At 40.6% G+C, this 18,509-nt stretch overlaps 1 protein-coding gene across 4 annotated transcripts in view; it reads left to right on the forward strand.

Annotated features, from left to right (window-relative positions):
- Window positions 1-18,509, forward strand: part of LOC110836732 (uncharacterized) — a 40,037-nt gene that overhangs the window by 7,404 nt on the left and 14,124 nt on the right. For all 4 annotated transcript variants that reach the window (XM_022078252.2, XM_087340822.1, XM_087340823.1 and 1 more), the window contains 22 exons: window positions 277-420; window positions 909-997; window positions 1,515-1,719; window positions 2,222-2,382; window positions 3,025-3,130; window positions 3,521-3,643; window positions 7,195-7,418; window positions 7,527-7,626; window positions 8,215-8,400; window positions 8,998-9,146; window positions 9,797-9,901; window positions 10,133-10,268; window positions 10,769-10,906; window positions 11,525-11,710; window positions 12,125-12,296; window positions 12,812-12,907; window positions 13,310-13,491; window positions 13,831-14,031; window positions 14,321-14,501; window positions 15,214-15,422; window positions 15,772-15,954; window positions 17,700-17,848. In XM_022078252.2, coding sequence (XP_021933944.2) covers window positions 277-420; window positions 909-997; window positions 1,515-1,719; window positions 2,222-2,382; window positions 3,025-3,130; window positions 3,521-3,643; window positions 7,195-7,418; window positions 7,527-7,626; window positions 8,215-8,400; window positions 8,998-9,146; window positions 9,797-9,901; window positions 10,133-10,268; window positions 10,769-10,906; window positions 11,525-11,710; window positions 12,125-12,296; window positions 12,812-12,907; window positions 13,310-13,491; window positions 13,831-14,031; window positions 14,321-14,501; window positions 15,214-15,422; window positions 15,772-15,954; window positions 17,700-17,848 — 3,425 coding nt within the window. The remainder of the gene's footprint in view (window positions 1-276; window positions 421-908; window positions 998-1,514; window positions 1,720-2,221; window positions 2,383-3,024; window positions 3,131-3,520; window positions 3,644-7,194; window positions 7,419-7,526; window positions 7,627-8,214; window positions 8,401-8,997; window positions 9,147-9,796; window positions 9,902-10,132; window positions 10,269-10,768; window positions 10,907-11,524; window positions 11,711-12,124; window positions 12,297-12,811; window positions 12,908-13,309; window positions 13,492-13,830; window positions 14,032-14,320; window positions 14,502-15,213; window positions 15,423-15,771; window positions 15,955-17,699; window positions 17,849-18,509) is intronic.

Here is an 18,509-nt window from a genome sequence, read left to right on the forward strand (position 1 = left end):
GAGGCCCCGGCCCCGTTTTTAATAGACGAGGGACCCAGAAGACAGTAGTTTTCAGTAAACTTCTTTAAAGTGTTTGTACACGTGACCATTTGATACACGGAAGGGAAAGTGTTCATGAACTAATGATGTTGTTGAAACCAGTAAATAAAACCTTTATTAGTGCAGTTATTATTTGTCGTGTTATGTCTTGCTCTGAAAATGCGTCGTACGATGACTGGGGACCGCCACACTCTCCGTGGAGGTAACGCGCTAATGTCGTTCTCTTTCTGGCACTAGGTATTCGTTCTCCGCAAGAGAGCCACCCATCAGATTCCGCGGCCTGGGACACGGTTTTACGTGTGTTCTTTGTCGCTGTACGTTGTGGTGTACAAGGGACAGTTCACGTCGGATCAGCTCTGGACTTACTTCAAAGATTTGAAGGTAACGGGCACGACGAGACGCGTGCGATCGGAAGCATTTACAATTTACATTGTTCTGTGTTGTTTGCGTTCCTGTGACCTTAATTTTCTGTTTCATCCGTGCGTCATTTGCAAGTTGTAAGTCGCTCCGACGGTCCTCGGAGGCAAGTACCCAAATGACGCCAAAGCCGAGAGAGTTGATCGTGGCGCAGATGTACGAGGAGGTGGACATTCTGAACCTCTGCGCTGGGTATAACATTTTAAACGTGGATGTACATTATATTATAAATCGCAAGCGCTGGAACTCTCGTGTGAGTTCGACGGCGTTATTTGCTACTTTGCGCATGTTTGGTGCTTGCATTTGGTGATACGATGATGATAAGTATTGTAGAGTGACAGTAAAGGACTGAATTTTGATTTTTGGTGATTCTTTATCCATGGAGTCAGTTCCATTTTTAGTTTATGAGATGTTGATGACTAACAGTCGCACGTGCCTTCATTTACTTACAGTCGCCTAATTACGACACTTACTTGGCGCTGGTGCACACCCGATTCTCAACTAACACGTTCCCTAGCTGGGAGAGAGCGCATCCTTTACGGTAAGCACTTTTGTATTTAACGCGAGTCAAGTTTTATTTTTGTTCAGATTTAGCTTTTGTTTCGTTTTTGCCAGTAAAATGGAGCACGTTTTTAAATCCATCGTTAATTCTGCGTGTCGTCTAAAATCTGTTGTGCTTGAGAATCAACTGATGATTGATTAGAACGTGATTTCCGTCTTCTGCGGAAGAGTGTTTGTTATGCCATTTCGTCGCTGTTGATAGGTGAACAGCGGGTGGACTGGAGAATTAAAACATTATTTTAATGTCGAGCCTCTGCATTTTTCTTTTTTCAGGAAGTCCTTAAAAGCTTGGTCCTTGTAACACTTCCTTTACTTGGTTATGCGCGCAAATCCGCTGTGCAGTTCTACTGAAAGTTACGTCGCCCCCTCCATACTTTGCCCTGCGTCACGTTGAATGTCGGAAAACTCGTGTTTCTGAAGTGAATTGGGAGCGAAGCTACGAGTATTGAGAATGCTGACGTAATGTAGAATTGAGAATGGTCGCTTGTGTTGTGCAGGTGCGTGGCTCACAACGGAGAAATCAACACACTTAGGGGCAATGTGAACCTCATGAAGGCACGTGAAGGCGTCATGAAAAGCTCTGCGTTTGGTAGCGACCTGAAGAAGCTGTATCCCGTCGTAGAACCCAACCTGTCCGATTCGGGAGCCGTCGATTGCGTGCTGGAATTCCTCGTCATGGCTGGAAATCGACCGATGCCCGAAGTTAGTTTTCATTTCTTTTCTTTGGTTTAGACGACGAGCAAAGTTCAGTATCACCAGGTTTTTTTGGATTGTGTCCGTCGTAGGGTATTCAGAATAGAACACAAACTTCTCAGAAATTTGATCTTTTTCCTCCATCTGGTGAGAAGGTGGAACGTACCCAATCACGTGAGTCTTAATCGCCGGACCCTTGCTTCCTTAGTGGACACAAATTTCAGTTATTGAGTTTTTAGCTTTGTTTTAAGGCTTGAATTGCGAAGGTGCTGTCGAGGCATAGACGTAAACTTGCATCAGATTGAAATGAGTGCTTTTGGCCTTACACTCAGATACCAATTTGCCCTCATTCTGTTAGGAACAAAACTGGGTGAGTTCCAGGATATTTAGAACATTCCGCGGAAGAGAGACGTTCTCGGCGCGTCCGCCGGCCTTCCGGCCCGTAGCCACGCGCGTCGAGAACAGTGCTGTGAGTTACGCGCGGGCTTTATGAGGTGTTTCCGTCCGATAGGCCGTGATGACTATGGTACCTGAGGCGTGGCAGAATGATCGGACGATGCCCGCTGACAAGAGGGACTTCTATCACTGGTCTGCCTGCGCGATGGAGCCGTGGGATGGACCCGCACTACTCACGTTTACGGACGGACGTTATGTCGGTGCCATTCTGGACAGGTGAGGTTAAGAGTACGAGGTATGGCCATGATTTCAAAGATGTCATAATCTGCTGATATTTGGGAAGTCCTTGTATGCAGCTTCCCACCTTCGTGCGTTCAGTTTTGTAACTGAAACTTAATCCTGGTGACTTTCTATTGTAATTTCTCCAGTGATGTTCCTCATTCTCTTTATGGTTTTGTAATTCACTCTACCCGGTACTTAAACGTATCTTCTGACGTATTTTGTCATTTTTTCTGCTGGTTCAGGTGTGGGGTAACGCATGAGTTCGATGTGAGAATAGTTCGTAGGTATTCCACATTTTTGTTCAATTTCACGTAGAAAAATAGCCGCCGATATGCGCTCGCAACTCAGGTTCTGATTGTTACATCAGTGTCGTAGCAATTAAATAATTATTCTTGATTACTCAGAAAGTTCCTTTGCGAAATGTGTTTCATAAAAATTGGATTTTTGTTAATTTACCCTTCATTTTGTTCACACTGAGATACAGCACTGGTACGCAAGATACTCACGGCTGCTAGATGCATTCACTTTCAGTGGCATTAAACAAAATGCTAAAGCTGAAATGTGTCTTGGTGGGATTTATGGCGTCGTTTGTCAGTATAATGAGCAGCTTACTTAATTTCCCTTGGGTTGTTTTAGGAATGGTTTGCGTCCTTCACGTTTCTACGTGATGAAGGACAACGTGATGGTCATGGCATCAGAGGTCGGAGTCTATGATACGGATCCCAGCAACGTTCTTCTCAAGGTGTGTTCAAACTGACATGGACCTGTCTCTATCTCGTAAATAGTTCTTGAATTTCCGTGACAAATGCAAAACTTTTCGTCTAAGCTCTAATAGCTCTTTTTGAAATGATTGAGTTTTAATTAATTTAAGGCTCGTAGAAAGTCTATGTACTTGCATGTCTGCAATTTTTGAAGTTGGAAACAAAATGGATGAAATGGATGCTGTATGTATCCCCGAAGTGTTGGTATCTACGTATGAGACCTTAGGGTGTTACAAGCACATGGACCACCTGTAACATTTCTATCTCCGTGAGAACCTAATCTGAGTTTCCGTCATACTGGTGGTGTAAGTGGGCCTCAAAGTGTTTGCACATTTTTTGGCCGCGTAAGAATACGTCTTCGTCTGTTTTAGAGCCGGTTGAAACCTGGAAGGATGTTACTCGTTGATACAAAGGAGAGGACGATGATCCAAGACGTAGAAGTGAAGAAAAGAATCGCCGCAAGTCGCCCACACACACTCTGGCTCAAAGAGCAGGTACTGACAGATACTAAACTATTTTGAGTTTATGTTTATTCTGATTGCATTGTGCCCCCCAATGCTGCAAGAAGTTCTGTTCAGGTAGTTTTAAATTCGCCTTTCGCGTGGCCGTTGTTGCCATTGCAATTGGATTTGATGTTGTTTTTGTATTTCTGTTAACATTCTGGTAATTCCAGTTAATGCACCTTCTGTATCCTTATTTAAGCTTGACATTCCACAAACTTAATTTTATGACCGTAGTGTTCATAAAAAGTCAACTACGATTATGATAGAAATATTAATTAAATTTAGTATTTAGTACTTAAAAGTGAAAAGATGTTTTTATATAATTTCAGCCCCAATTATTAGAAGGTATTTTTTTAACCACAGTGTTCTCAGTTATTGTTCGTTGCTGTTCGCAAGGCTCGGTGCCCCTCTGTACTTTCCTTTAGATATATATGAAGATATTATCTGGTGGCTCTGTCAGTGAGTGGAGGTGACCCTGATGTATCAGCAGGGTGAGAAAGGAAGCGTGGGTATCCATGTCTGACTCGGTGCGGTGCAACATTCAATTTGCGTGGGATGCAGATGACGTGGCTCTAGAAAGTTAGTTTGGTGGGGTTTTTTCCTCCTTATATGAAGTGTAATTCTGCTAGGAAGATGAGAGAAAATTCAGAAGAAAGATTTCTCGTGCTTGACATCTCTACAGAAACATTGCCCAGATTCATGTCAATAAAGCAAGGACAACTGGCACGTTAATAAGCGGGAAACCCGGAGCTAAGAGAACTAAAGTTGGGTCAAAACAGCGCTTGGCTTGAACGTTTGAACCGTTAGCGTCTTGATGCCTTGCTCAAGAAACAGGAGAGAGAAAAGTGTCTGAGAAGCGCTATGAAGTTTTTGAAATCGCTGCCTTACAAAAGTAGTCGCAGTTTTGCTGTCGCCGTGGCGGACTGAACAGAATGGTGGCGTGCGGCAGTGTCCGTGCAAAGTGGATGGCACCCACCAGATATATCCTTGTATTATCACACTTCCGTTACGTTAAGGTGGAAACCTAAGTCTGACTTGACACAAGCCAGTAATTTGAATTTGTATGTTCACATTTTAATGTCTGATTATTTTTTCCTCCCCTCATGTTGCTGGCCCTGGTTCGAATAGGGGGTGAGTGTAAACCAGCGTTATCAGGATTTTACAGTTGTAATTTGCTTGTTTTACCACTTTTGCCATATTTGATATACCAGATTTATCTTGCAGTTACGTAAGCATGTGTTTGGTAGAAATGTGTGTGTAGACACAATTACCAGGTCTCTGGTGGTTATGGCCAGCGGCTTTGCGTCGTCATTTAAAGTGTAATTCTCTCGCAGACATTTGATCCTTGTAGCTGTTAATTCTGTCGGGTTCAAATTCCAACTACGCGTTGCCGGGCTCAGCATAGTGAGTCCGCTAGCTCGTGTATCGCAACAGAAATTGGTCTGCCAGGAAAGTAATTTAATATGTGAATTTCTGTAGCGGTATCCTGGTTTGTGACCGCACTCGTCTTTGGTCTGAAGACCGTCTTAAGAGGTCTATAACCACCTTGGACTTTGAAACAGCACAGTTGAAGTTGTCGTTCACATTTTACGTGGATTTGTTTTTGTACCTGCATGCACGGCAATATCCCTCCTGGTTTGGGTGTGTGAGCTCTCCATTGTAAAGGGATAAATGTGATGAGGCTGTGAAAGGGAAGTTTATATCTGTGGCTGGGATGCACGGAGATGCAGACACAAATATGTTGAAGTTACTTAGCAACGTGACATCTTGAAAATGTGTAGTTGAAGGCTAAAAGTGATATTTGGTTTCAATTCACAAGTAAAATTGAGAAGAAATTGGAAAAAATACCAAAGTTACCAGTTTCGTGTAGTAATGAAAGTACATACCATGGGCTGTAAAACAAGAATGTCCGGTTGCAGTGACCCGCTTAAATAACGTTTGATCTATAATTGCTTTAGCACAGGGGTGGCCAACCCGCGGGCCGCATGTGGCCCGCCTTGAACATTTTTCCGGCCCGCGAGATTCATCACACTTTTACAAAATATATTTATATTTAATTTTTAGTGCTATATATTTCTTTACAATGTACGCTTAGTATCATTATTATTATATTATCTATGTTTACACTATGTTTTTTCACTCCAAAAAAATGTCTATAGTGTATCTAAATCTAATATGGGGATATATAATTTTATATGTGGCCCGCGGAGTTATGATGCATTTCCAAAGTGGCCCGAAAGATCATTTGGGTTGGCCCAACCTGCTTTAGCGATTTGGTCATATCGAAGTAATTGTAACAGAAATCTAGTCTTACCCGTCTGAGTTAATTCAGTATTTGCGGTCGGCGCGTTTGTTTCATGTTGACTGTGCACAGTACATGGCACAAACTTCTTTCGTAATGGAGCGTCCATGTAATTATTAAAGGGACTCGAGATTCTGATGTAAATATAGGCACAGCTTACAGGTCATCAGCTCATCTTCAGAATCAGAAAACATGAAATCTTTCATGCATGATCTATGTAGTGTTTCAATAGCCTCTTGTTGGATAATTAGCAAATTAAAAACATTACGCACTCCATGTCCACAAAAAATCACAAAACTTTGAAATCACCGTTCAAATGTCTAATTGAGGGTGGCTTTAGTAATTTTGTTAGAAGTAACTCGTCTGTATCTGCTATGCGGTTGGTGAAGGAATGCATTTAGAACCGCACTTGAGATTGATATATTTCTTTTTGTAATCCCATTATCTCTGGCTGGATCAAGTACCAAGTAGACATTCATGTAGATTGATATTCTTGCTTATCATTGTCTGTAAATCACATAAGCCATTATTTCAATAGAGTGAATTTTAACTGAGACGTACGCATTTTCATTATATTTTTTTGTCATAATCTCGAACAAATTTGACAGAATAGCAATGTACTTCTCTTTCTCATCAGAAAATTATCATTTTTTTGATATTGCGTATCAGAGCTGTGAGTGGTTGACTCTCTTCTTCGGAATGGGGTATGATCCCAGAACTATTGCTTTTTATGTACGGGAGGTAAGAACATGACAGAGTTTAATTGTATTTGAGTGAAATATGCAGATGGTGATGGAAAAAGGATGTCTTACAGTTTGTGATCACTTTTTGTAAGAAGGTGACTGTCTTCTGGGACGTTGCACCATATTTCAGAGGACCTTACCACCACCACCACCACCATCATGGATATGAGCCTTGTCACACTGATGATGGCGGCAGTAAGATTCCCTGAAACGTCAGTCCCACTTCTAAAAATTAAAAAAAATTGATCTTGTGTTGTTTATGCATGAGAGTAGATTAGACTATCATAAAAATAATTTGAAGTTGATTGAATCTTATTGATTGTTTCTTTTTGTAAAGCTAAATACTGTGATGGTGAGAGAGTTATGCTGTTTATTTAAGGCAGATTGGACAGTTTTCGTAACTACACATTAATGAAGGCAGCAGTTATTTCATATCTTAGCAAGATAAAATGCTCTCTTGAAACAGATGTAATTAATTTCGTGCGACTTGTCGCCAGATTCTGATGGCTGATCTTCGCGCAGAGCACGAAGGTATCAAGAAGAACACAGTTGTGACCAATGGAAACGTTGAAGAAGTTGTTGATACTGTGGACACAGGGAGTGTGTATGGCATTACTGATGAAGGTCTTGCAAAAGTGTGGGATGGAGACAGAAGGCTGTCACTGTTTAGTTACACCATTGAGACGATCAGCTTCCTGTTACTGCCGATGATGCAAACGAAGTAAGTATTTCTTTTGAAAGTTCCAGTGTGTCGTGGAATATGGTAAATGTGACAGAGTTATGCCGGTTACTGTAGAATGATTAATGTGACTGCATTTCTCCCCTGTAGGAAGGAAGCTCTTGGGTCGATGGGTAACGACGCTCCACTGGCTTGCCTCTCGTCATTTCACCCGCTGCCATATGATTACTTTAAACAGCTGTTTGCGCAGGTGAGCAGATTCTGTTCGGCTTTCGCTTTCTGGTCGTAAATATGTTTTTCCCCCGAGCTATATGATCCTTCTCAGTGTTTGGAAGTAGATGCTTTGTGCTGTGATAACTGTAGCATTGTAAGAAAGAAGACATTTGGTATCTTGTGTGCACAATTCACCTCGCCGATTTCTTAAAACGCATTACTATTAACCGAGATTTAAACGCAGAAAAATAATTTGTCTAGTGGTTAGCATTTTTGCCCAGTGTACAGATGGTTTTAGGTTTCACTCTCAGTCCCTCTAGGTAAGTGCTATGATACATTGTGACTGATTGCTCTCACATCCTTAACTAGTTCACTAACCTCTGCAGTTGCCACAGCATTCTTAGGTAAATCAGTAAACAGAACAAGTTTTATATGTACGTCTTACTCAGCTTCGAAGGTGGAAATATAGAGATGCTCATTTCCTTGACTGTTCTTGTACCAAAAGAATCCATGTTGAGAGCAAGTTTTGCTTGTTGCCTTTCTAAAAAGGAGTTCTGTTGGACAAAGGCAGTCCCTGGCTCCAGAAATATTGTTAAATGAATTATCTCGTTGTTAATTTCTCTAGGTGACGAACCCGCCCATCGATCCATTCCGAGAGAAGGTCGTGATGTCGTTGAAGTGTCCCATCGGGCCCGAAGCCAATTTGCTGGAGCCGAGTGAAAAGCAGTGCCACCGTCTGTTACTGCCCCACCCCATTCTGTCGCTGTACGACCTGGAGGTCATCAAAGCGACCAGGCATCGAGGATGGAAAGTAGGCTCATTTGTAATTGTGTTTCAAATTATTGTTGGTCACATTTTATTATTTTGTTGTGATGAATTAAATAATGATTATGTCTGCTTTAAATTTGTTGGATGCAACCTCAAGCTTCTTTGTTCATAATCACTGATGTATTGACATAGTTTATACAAACTTTGTAGGAATATTTGTGAACTTATCTTTATACATACAATATATCATATTTCTGTCAAACTGAAAGTTGAACTAACATTTTTACGTGGCCTGAAAAAAATTGATAATTATTTGAAGACCTTTTACCATATGTCGTATGAGGCCAGTGTCACTCCCATTTCAAATTTTCTTTATGTTTATTCATTTTATGCTGATCGGTTGAAGCTGAAGCTTGTTTAAATCTTTGGTTTACGCTGTCAAGAAAACAACCTGTCCGCATTACAAAGATCAGTTGGTTAATGCTGTTTGTGGAAATGATAGTTATTGATTATTGAATAAGGTGGTACATATAGTTACCGCTGGCTTTTGAAGCTTTAGTGATGGAACGATGTCTTGGTCAGTGCCGAATGTCCCATCTCTCTGAGATAACAGTTTCAGTATTTCATCATTTTCTTGCAGACAAAAGTGATAGATATCACATTTGATACAGAGGAAGGACCGAAAGTTCTAGCAAAGGCTCTGGACAGGATCTGTGAGGAGGCGTGCAAGGCTGCGCAAGACAACTACCAGTTCATTGTTCTGTCTGATAGAAAGGCTGGAGCTAGCAGGTATTTTCTGTATTTTGATTTATCTAACGTGTGGGCCCAGCAGTTGGAGAGAGTGAGAATTACACAATCTTTGGCCGCTGATGATATGACCACACTGATTTGTTATGAATCCTAACGACCCTTCTAATTTTCCATTTGTTGATCAAGTGCTGAACTGTTTCCTGCTGGTTAGCAACGAGTGCCCAGTACCGGAGTTTTATTATGTTGCCCAATTGGATAATTTAATGTCGGCAACTTTGATCAATTATAAATTATAAGATGTTTAGCTTAAGAACTTTTAGTAACTGGTTTTCCATGATTGTAATCAGTTTTCTGTACATAAGTTCGGATCTTCTAACTCCACTGCGCTTACGTGCTTTCGTAACTTCCCGACTGCCAGCCAGCAACAATTTACCTTCATCTGAGCGCTGCCATTTTATTGTGTAACGACTCCAGCTATTAATAAATGCCACAGAAATGATTCTTGCATACATGAATAGGTGTTGAGTTTGGAACAGAAATTGCTTGGTTATTGTGTGCTTATAAGCAGGAATTTTAATGTCTGAAGAAATCTAATTTTTCACATATTGCATCATTTCTTCTCATCTCTGCCCTATCACTTTCTTAGTCTGATCTTGTCCAGAAACTTCACCTGAGTTGAATTGTTCCAGGATCCCTGTGAGCGTACTTCTTGCCCTGGGCGCCACACACCACTACCTCATCGAGGAGCGGCAAAGGATGAAAGTGGGACTCATTCTGGAGACAGCTGAAGCCAGGTGAGTATAATCAGTGTTCTAATTATAATTTTATAGTGTTGGTGGCTGTCTTCCGTGTTGTCTGGGAGAAGTTTATTTCGTGTGGCGTGGGCCAAACTGAAGGCATGAGTTTTAACCTACGCTTGGACTGACGGCTACAGAATTTGCACACCTTTTGCTCTGAGTAATATCTGTAACAGTTGGAATGTGGAAAAAGTGTGGGTTTCTCACCGTCACTGTTGGTCTCTGCAGAGAGGTGCATCACATGTGCGTATTGCTGGGATATGGAGCAGATGCTGTCTGTCCGTATCTGGTATTTGAAATATCTCAAGCCCTCCGGAAAGAAGGAGTCCTCGATTCTTCATTGACAGACGACGTATTATACAGAGTGAGTTTTATTTGTAGTAACTATTATATTAACTTTGCAGTTGAGTACTTCGTATTGCCGTATGTAATTGGAAGAGTACTGTTGAATTATTTAGAATGTTAAATCTTTATATTTGAGGGATCATTTGTAAAATTACTTCTGCCATTCTAAATGTGGACTTTCATTAACTTTGTTTTAAAAATATGATGATAAATGGAAGCAAATCAATTTCATGACAGTTAAGTCGGCATTTTGCGTTCATAATGATTGGCTGTTCGACGTTTAAGGAAGTTCACGTGTGTTATAAATAATTTGTTGGTTGAACATTTAGCATGTATTGATATTACTAAGTCTTACACCTCTTACAACTTAATTAAGTTCATGACTGGTGTACAGATATGTTAAAACATCATCACACCATTTACTTATGGTATTGATGGTGTTATTAAAAAGGCCTGACACATACAGTGGTTGGCGTGCCAAGTATGGTGCAGGTCTTAGTGTTTTATTTCTGTGGACAGAATTATTCAGATGCCATGGAGCGAGGAATTGCCAAGGTGATGGCCAAGATGGGTATTTCAACCTTGCAGTCCTACAAAGGAGCCCAGATCTTCGAGGCGGTCGGTCTTGCAGACGAAGTTATAGAAAAGTGTTTCAGAGTGAGTTGTTTTTACATAAAACAATGGTTATTTTGCGTGATTTTCGAACTGTGAATGGATCTAGAGCTGACTGTGTCTCTGTCTATTCACATGCTTCATTGCTGGACCAATTTGATGAAATTTGGTACGGCCATTATGCCATTGGAGGTCACACCACACCACTGCTCTTTAATTTTCTACATTTGTTAATAACAACATAATTTATGTGTGAACTTCTGAGGTGGGAGTGACACTGGCACCACCACATATTTGGTCCTGAAATATTTGCGTGGCAGTAGATACTAATGAAACATGCGACACTTCTCTGATGTTGAAAAGTCTGGGATGTGTGGAAATCGGTTATGGCCCTCTGGGTTGCGATATTTTGTTAATCGCCGACAAGACCACATGGCACACAGCCCAGAAGATCAGAATTTGATACCTGCAATGCAGAACGTCAGATTTCAATAGATGTCAAGCCTAGTAATGTTATAGTCGGAGGCATTTCTGTACTCTCCCCCCTCCATAGGACATTTAAGAAAAGTGTACAATTTCTATGTTGTCAGTAGTGTTACTGTGCATGTGATGAGGTAAGTTTGATGAATACTGATCAGCTGAAACACTGCTTGCATGTTGCAGGGAACACATTCTCGCATTGGAGGTGTCACATTTGAGATACTTGCTAAGGAAGCGTTCGAACGGCACTACCTTTCCTACGGTGATCATACTTGTGACATGCTTGTGTTGAGGAACCCAGGCCTCTACCACTGGCGAAGTGGTGGGGAGAAGCACATCAATGATCCACTCAGCATTGCCAATCTACAAGTAAGATTTTTCTTATGTGAAACATTAAATCTTTTTCTGCTTGTTTTCATTATCAGTCATGTTTCAAACCGCTCTTAGCACATTCTTAGAGGAAATTACCGGTTGTTAACTTGAGAAACGTCCTGAGAGGTTGGAGCTAGAGATTCAAATCCCGCGCTTAGGTTATTTGGGGATAGTCAACATGATTATCGGGCAGAAGTTTGCCCGGAGATAATGAACAGTCAAAATGTAGAATGCAAAGTTACTGCAGATATACTCCTTTTTAGTGGATCTGAATGTCATTTCAAAATACAAATTTCATAACATTCTTATACTACTCAAATAAATCATGTATTAAATGTAATTTTTATTTGTAGGTATTCTTTGAAGCATTGTTTGTTCAACTTGGAATTGCGACATTGTTTCACCTTTTAGGAAGCAGCTGTAAACAAAAGTAGCAATGCCTATGACCGCTTCCGTGAATCAACAATGGAATGTGTCAAGTCTTGTGCTTTACGAGGACAGCTGGAACTGGTTACATCAGATAATCCTATTGACGTCAGCCTGGTAGAACCAGCATCTGAGATAGTCAAGAGGTTTGCTACAGGTGGGTACCTGATCGCTGTGAGTTTTGTCTGTTCTCAGGTAAAACTTGTGAACTGATCTTCGTGTCTCCTCGGCTATCAATCCCCGGGTGTTATTTTTTTAAGTTTGTAGTTCTTTGTGGTGTCTGGTCTGTTCATGATTCTTATCGAGTGTTTGTGTTGGTATTCGTTTATTTTCTGTGTTAAGTTCAGGATATTTAGTTATCATTGGTATTGGGTTGTGATACCATCTTAATTTTTGAAAGAACATTGATGCCTACCTTCCCACCTGCTTGCCCGCCCGCCCAATAGATGACCAACGTCAGTAGTTAATTAGTTGGTTCAAATTGTCATGTATGAATTTTTCTTATTTGGGAACCTAATGTTACTGCCGCACACATGCCGCAAATTTGCAGTAGTTTTATTGTTTTCCACACTTTGGGTGATGTGCCAGTTGTCCTTTTGTAGCGAGTTTATAATTCACTTTGCCAATAGGACGATGGTATTCCGTGACTGCTGGAATAATTATCTGTTTCAGGTGCTATGAGTTTTGGAAGCATATCGTTAGAGGCGCACACGACTCTGGCTCTGGCCATGAATAAAGTTGGAGGAAAATCCAATACGGGAGAAGGAGGTAACTGCATGAAGGTTATGCAATGTAACATTTGTGTGATAGGTTACAGTTCTGTTAGGTATCGCAATTCACGAGGATGTGTATCTTTGCACTGGATATATAAGGTCAAAGTGTTGTATGTTTGTGATTGTTAATATGTAGGAAGCAGTGTTACTAATTTAAATGTGTTAATTATGACATTTTGAAGTAAAGGAAAAAAAGTGTGTTGCAAACACATGAAGGAAGAAAATGATGTGCTAGAATAAAGTGTTATATAGCAATTTAGCATGTTGAAATGAAGGCAGTTCATTCCTTAACATTCTGTTCATGTTGAGAATTATCGTATTTGGTGAAGAAAGCATTCTTTGTATGAAAGAGTGTTGTTAAGATTGCTCCTGTGATTTGATAACAAAATGGTTGCAGGTGAAGATGCTGACAGGTACCTTGACCAAGACCCAGAACACAACAAGCGCTCTGCCATCAAGCAGGTTGCCAGTGGTCGCTTTGGAGTGACCAGCTCATATCTGGCTCATGCAGATGACCTGCAGATCAAGATGGCACAAGGAGCCAAGCCTGGAGAGGGGGGCGAGCTTCCTGGACATAAAGTGAGTTACATCATTAATTTGCTTGAATTTTATGTGATATCCACAAATCAGGATCTTAAAAATACATATTGAAACAAGAAACTGTTTCTATGGCGTGCTGTCCAGTTGGGAGTGAGCGTGTGGTCAAGGAAAACAACTGGTGGAAAAGAAACTTATTATAGCAACGATGTACTTCACACTCCATTTGCAATGTACGGTTCCTAAACTCCCAAAACAGATGAAAACTGCAGTGTTTGCTGAAATGCTGAAGAAACTTTTAACATCCAATGTGGCCTGTCCTCGGAAGTAGAAGTTACACGTTAAATTACAAAGATTGTGTTCTACTGTCACCTAATACAGGTAACCAAGGAAATAGCAACCACGCGACACTCCGTGCCAGGGGTCGGCCTCATCTCACCTCCTCCACATCACGATATTTATTCCATTGAAGACTTAGCAGAACTGATCTATGATCTGAAATGTGCCAACCCTAATGCCAGGATATCAGTTAAGTTGGTGTCAGAAGTTGGAGTTGGCGTAGTAGCATCAGGAGTTGCCAAGGTGAGCTTGTTAGAATCTCACAAACACATTTTCCACATTTTTGGTCAAGGTGGTCTTTTAGAGGGAAGTTGGTATGAACTGTCATTACTCTCTTCACATTGTTCTGAGTATCAAAATGGGATCCTTTCAAGCTGAATTACATTTTACAGGGTATTGTTTCTTATGTATTATTATGTATTCTTAGTTAAGAAATAAAATTGCATCTCTTGCTGGCTAGACAGCGACGAGGTCCAGCCAAAGTGTGCATGACTGGCAATTCCTTGGTCAATCAATTGACATGTTTATTTAGGGAAAGGCAGAGCACATTGTGATCTCAGGACATGATGGTGGTACTGGAGCAAGCTCATGGACGGGCATCAAGAACGCAGGCTTGCCGTGGGAGCTCGGTGTTGCCGAAACACACCAGGTGCTTGTACTGAACAATCTTCGTTCAAGGGTTGTGCTCCAGGCTGATGGACAAATACGAACAGGTGAGGGACATTTTTGATCCAGCTGTTTTAGGCTTGTCATGTTTGAAGAGAAAAGACTGAGCGCTACAAGTACACCAACCTTCCAAGCTGGTCAGTAAATCTTAATGATTTAAAATTTATGTATAGAAGTTTTTGTTTTGATCTTAAAAATTGCAAGTAATGTGTTTTCTGATATTTTATCGCAATTTCACCTTTTAATCAATGGTGTACAGTCTCTTCTTTTTCATAGGGCAACCTTTTCTGTCAGACGTAGTAAGAATACCTTTTCTTGGGTTACTTTGCAATTTTGTGTGACTTATGATTTGATGCTTTTGCGGTGACTAAACTTGATAAAATCTCGGGCAGTCAGCTGTGTCATCTGGTTACACGAAGTGACAAACATTTAGGGAGCCGTCTCCATCTGATGATGGGGTTGGAAATTTCCCCAAAACATTGGTTGCTTCATGTAACCAGTTGATGTGGCTTTTTCATAGGAAGATTTTACTGAACTTTGTGTGAACTGCTTAGACTAATAAAATACTGAGTTATTATTTTTTAAGAGGACTGGGTGACAGTTTTTAAAAATGGTCTGTTTTATAACATCAGGATTTTATTTATGAATTTAGAAAGTTTTAAAATGAGAAATATAGACCTTGTTAATATGATCATTGAGTCTGCACTGTGGGTGTGAATTGCCTCAAACCGAATCAAACAAATTATTATTTTTTGTCAGGTTTTGATGTTTTGGTGGCTGCACTGCTGGGAGCAGATGAGTTTGGCTTCAGCACAGCCCCTCTGATTGTTATGGGTTGCACCATGATGCGCAAGTGCCATCTCAATACGTGTCCTGTTGGTATTGCCACCCAGGATCCTGTCCTCAGGAAGAAATTTGAGGGAAAACCTGAACATGTGATCAACTATCTCTTCATGTTGGCAGAGGAGGTGAGCCGTCTTGCTGTAAAACTTCTTTTCTCAGTTTAGTTCATAAATCTGTAGAGTTTATCATCAATCCGTGCGTGTATTTATTTGTTAAAATGGCGTCCTGTTGCTTGAGCTGCTGATCAAGTGAATCCAGAGTAACTGCCACTGGCTGTCGTGCGTTTCCCGGCATGTGACAGAAGGTCCAGCCAATATGAGGGATGATCTAGACAGCAGATATATTTTTAATGTTCGATAGTTCTTTTGCTACGACCCTGTCTCCGATCTATTCACATTTCAAATGTTTGTTGCATTTCATGTTTCAGATCTCCAAAATGTATACATTACCTTTTATTCTTTTCTTGCAATTCAGATTCGAGGCCACATGGCAAGTCTAGGTGTCCGAAAATTCCAAGACCTGGTCGGACGCACGGATCTTTTGAGAGTGGGTGATACTGGTAATCCAAAAGCCAAAACACTGAACTTCAGCCTCATCCTGAAGAACGCACTGCATATGCGACCTGGAGTTAACATTGTTGGGGGTTCCCAGAGGCAGGTATGATGTAAACTGTGCATCAGTTATTGTTTGACTGCGGTTCAAGCATGAAGGAAGCTTCATGTATCAGTACATATGGGGGATATTCTGAAAGTTAGGTACACAAAGAGACTGTAGCATGAAGACAGCATAACATTATTTTTCTACATATTTGTTACCTCTTGAGGCTGGAAAGCAGTGCATTGCAGAAGCCCTTTGCGATCAACGACGTTATCACCGCTGCAATAACATCATCCACAGATTGCTGCCATAATAAATATTGTTTGAGGGACCTAAAGAGATAAAATTTCCACGCATTCTACTGGGCTCTGTGTGGTGGCTTATTGTCATGGAATGTGCTCATGCTGTCGCACATCTTTGCAAGTCTTCTTTGTGATGAACATCTTGGTGTGTTGCCCTCGCAGAAAATGAGCCACACTTCTCACGTCTACATTACGCTAACTCTGCTGAGTTGTTGCCACTTGGGTTTGGGGCTTTGCTTGCGCATGTTCAGACCAGGCATGATCTTCTTTCTGTTCAGACAAGTATTTTCACCGTCTCAACAATTCCCAGTGGAACATTTCTGCTTTTGAACACTTACCATCTACTAACATCTGTAACTTTTGGAACAATATTTATAGTTAACAGTGAATTTAATTAGGTAATTAAATGATGAATCAGATGGCATTTAAATTTTTATGACTTTACCCAGTATGTTGAATTATAGAGTTTATGAAACTTTATCGCTTTTCAAAATTACGTGGATTGAGGTGCTTAAATGCTTACCTCAACTCTCCTTGAACATTTTTGTTATTGTTTTGGAGAGGAATGTGATTATAGTTCTGTTCTTAAGACGGTTCGTACCAGGATGAACGTTTATAAAGTGCTGCACTGTGCAAGAACAGTTTTACTGCTTTCCATGGCTTAAGTCTTGTGGCCTGTTTCTAAGAGTGATATTAGTGAAGAAGTACGTCTTGTTAGTATCTACTGGTCAGACAAAAAAAAATCTCATTTTCAGAATTTTTGTTGCTATGTGAAAGTTGTACTGTTTATATTATCACCAGTATAGATGGATGACGTCAGTGATACTGTCCAGTTCATGTTGCAGCTTATTGATCTACATACTTCGATGAAATGGACTGCAGTGTGTTTTGCACTTACAGTAGCTAATAAACTGTTAAAATTGTAAGTATGCATTCATTTCAGAGAAGCCCAAGGTATGTTCAGTCTGTAGGCATGTCAAAGAAAGTCAGCATTCTCAGCTGCTGGACTTTGATGGGGCATGTGCAATTTCACCCTGACCCATCCTGTTCACAGCAGCCGTCATGACTCGCTCTGTATTTTGAGTAGCATGAAATTCAAGTGGTTTTAATTGTGCAGATAAATAAAAACATAAATATGAATGAAGTGTGTAAATACAAACATAAAATAATACATTACATTTCTAAATGTGTTTGATGAGAGTGTTGCATCATCCATTGCTTCGTATTGTACTTCATCCACATTGATTGACAGAAATTATGTCAGTCTGTGGTCCATAGATTGAGAGTGGATCCAACAGAATAGGTGATTCCTCTTTTGACACCTGAAGGCAATCAAAATGTCGTGATCTGATAATTTAATCAAACGACAGTGATTCAGAGTCTAAAGTAAAGAAATTAGTAAAACAGTACATACAGCTTATTCATTGTCTTTTGTTTTTATACTTTTATATTGTATTGAACTCGTATGTTCTGGAATCGGCAGAATGATTTTTTTCTTTGCAGGACTTCCAGCTGGAGAAGAGGCTGGACAATGAGCTGATAGAAGCAGCTGCCCCAGTTTTGCAGGGAGTGAAATCTAGGGTCGATATTGTGATGAAAATATCCAACGAAGACCGTGCATTTGCTTCAACCCTTAGTTATCATATTTCCATGTATGTATCAAAACCTGTTTGTAGATATTGATATATGTATATATCATTTGGCCTTATTTTCATATTTTGCAAATGTAAGTTTTTTGTTCCAATTGTAGGTTCAGTTAGTGACATCTGAGGGTGAGTTCCAGTTTATTTTTACAATTTTGGCACTCACAGTTATTCTGAATAACCAATTTTTAAGCTTTTACAGCAGTTTATCATCAGTGTTGGTCCTGCATTTGGGTGCGGACACTGATTGTAAGTAGGATGTGTTGCCGTTTCAGAGGAACGTACTTTTTCCATCGTCAGTGCTGAAGTGAGGATTGTTGTGTAAATAGATGGTTAATACAGGGATAGGAGATATATGGGGAGGGGTTGGCCAGTTGGAGCTGTGAAATGAGATGGGGGACGGAGTCGTGTTCAGTCCAGTAGGAATGAACCCTTTTTAGGGCAGTTGGGGCAGGAGAGAGAAGAGGGGAAAAAATCATAAATGCTGGATGTTTGCAGTTCGGCTTCATCCATTGGGCTCATTCTTCATTTATTGCAGATATAAACTGGCCATTACTGAATCAAACACACCACAGGTAACACCCTCAGGTGTTACTTGCCAAACACTGAGAAATGTACACGCTTTACATTGGTGACGGCTACAATATAGAATTATTGTTTTGGGGGGAGG

The sequence above is a fragment of the Zootermopsis nevadensis genome, unplaced genomic scaffold, assembly GCF_977971745.1.
Source record: "Zootermopsis nevadensis isolate Lab colony 2312 unplaced genomic scaffold, Znev_1.0 Znev_ptg000061l, whole genome shotgun sequence".
Lineage (NCBI taxonomy): Eukaryota > Metazoa > Arthropoda > Insecta > Blattodea > Termopsidae > Zootermopsis > Zootermopsis nevadensis.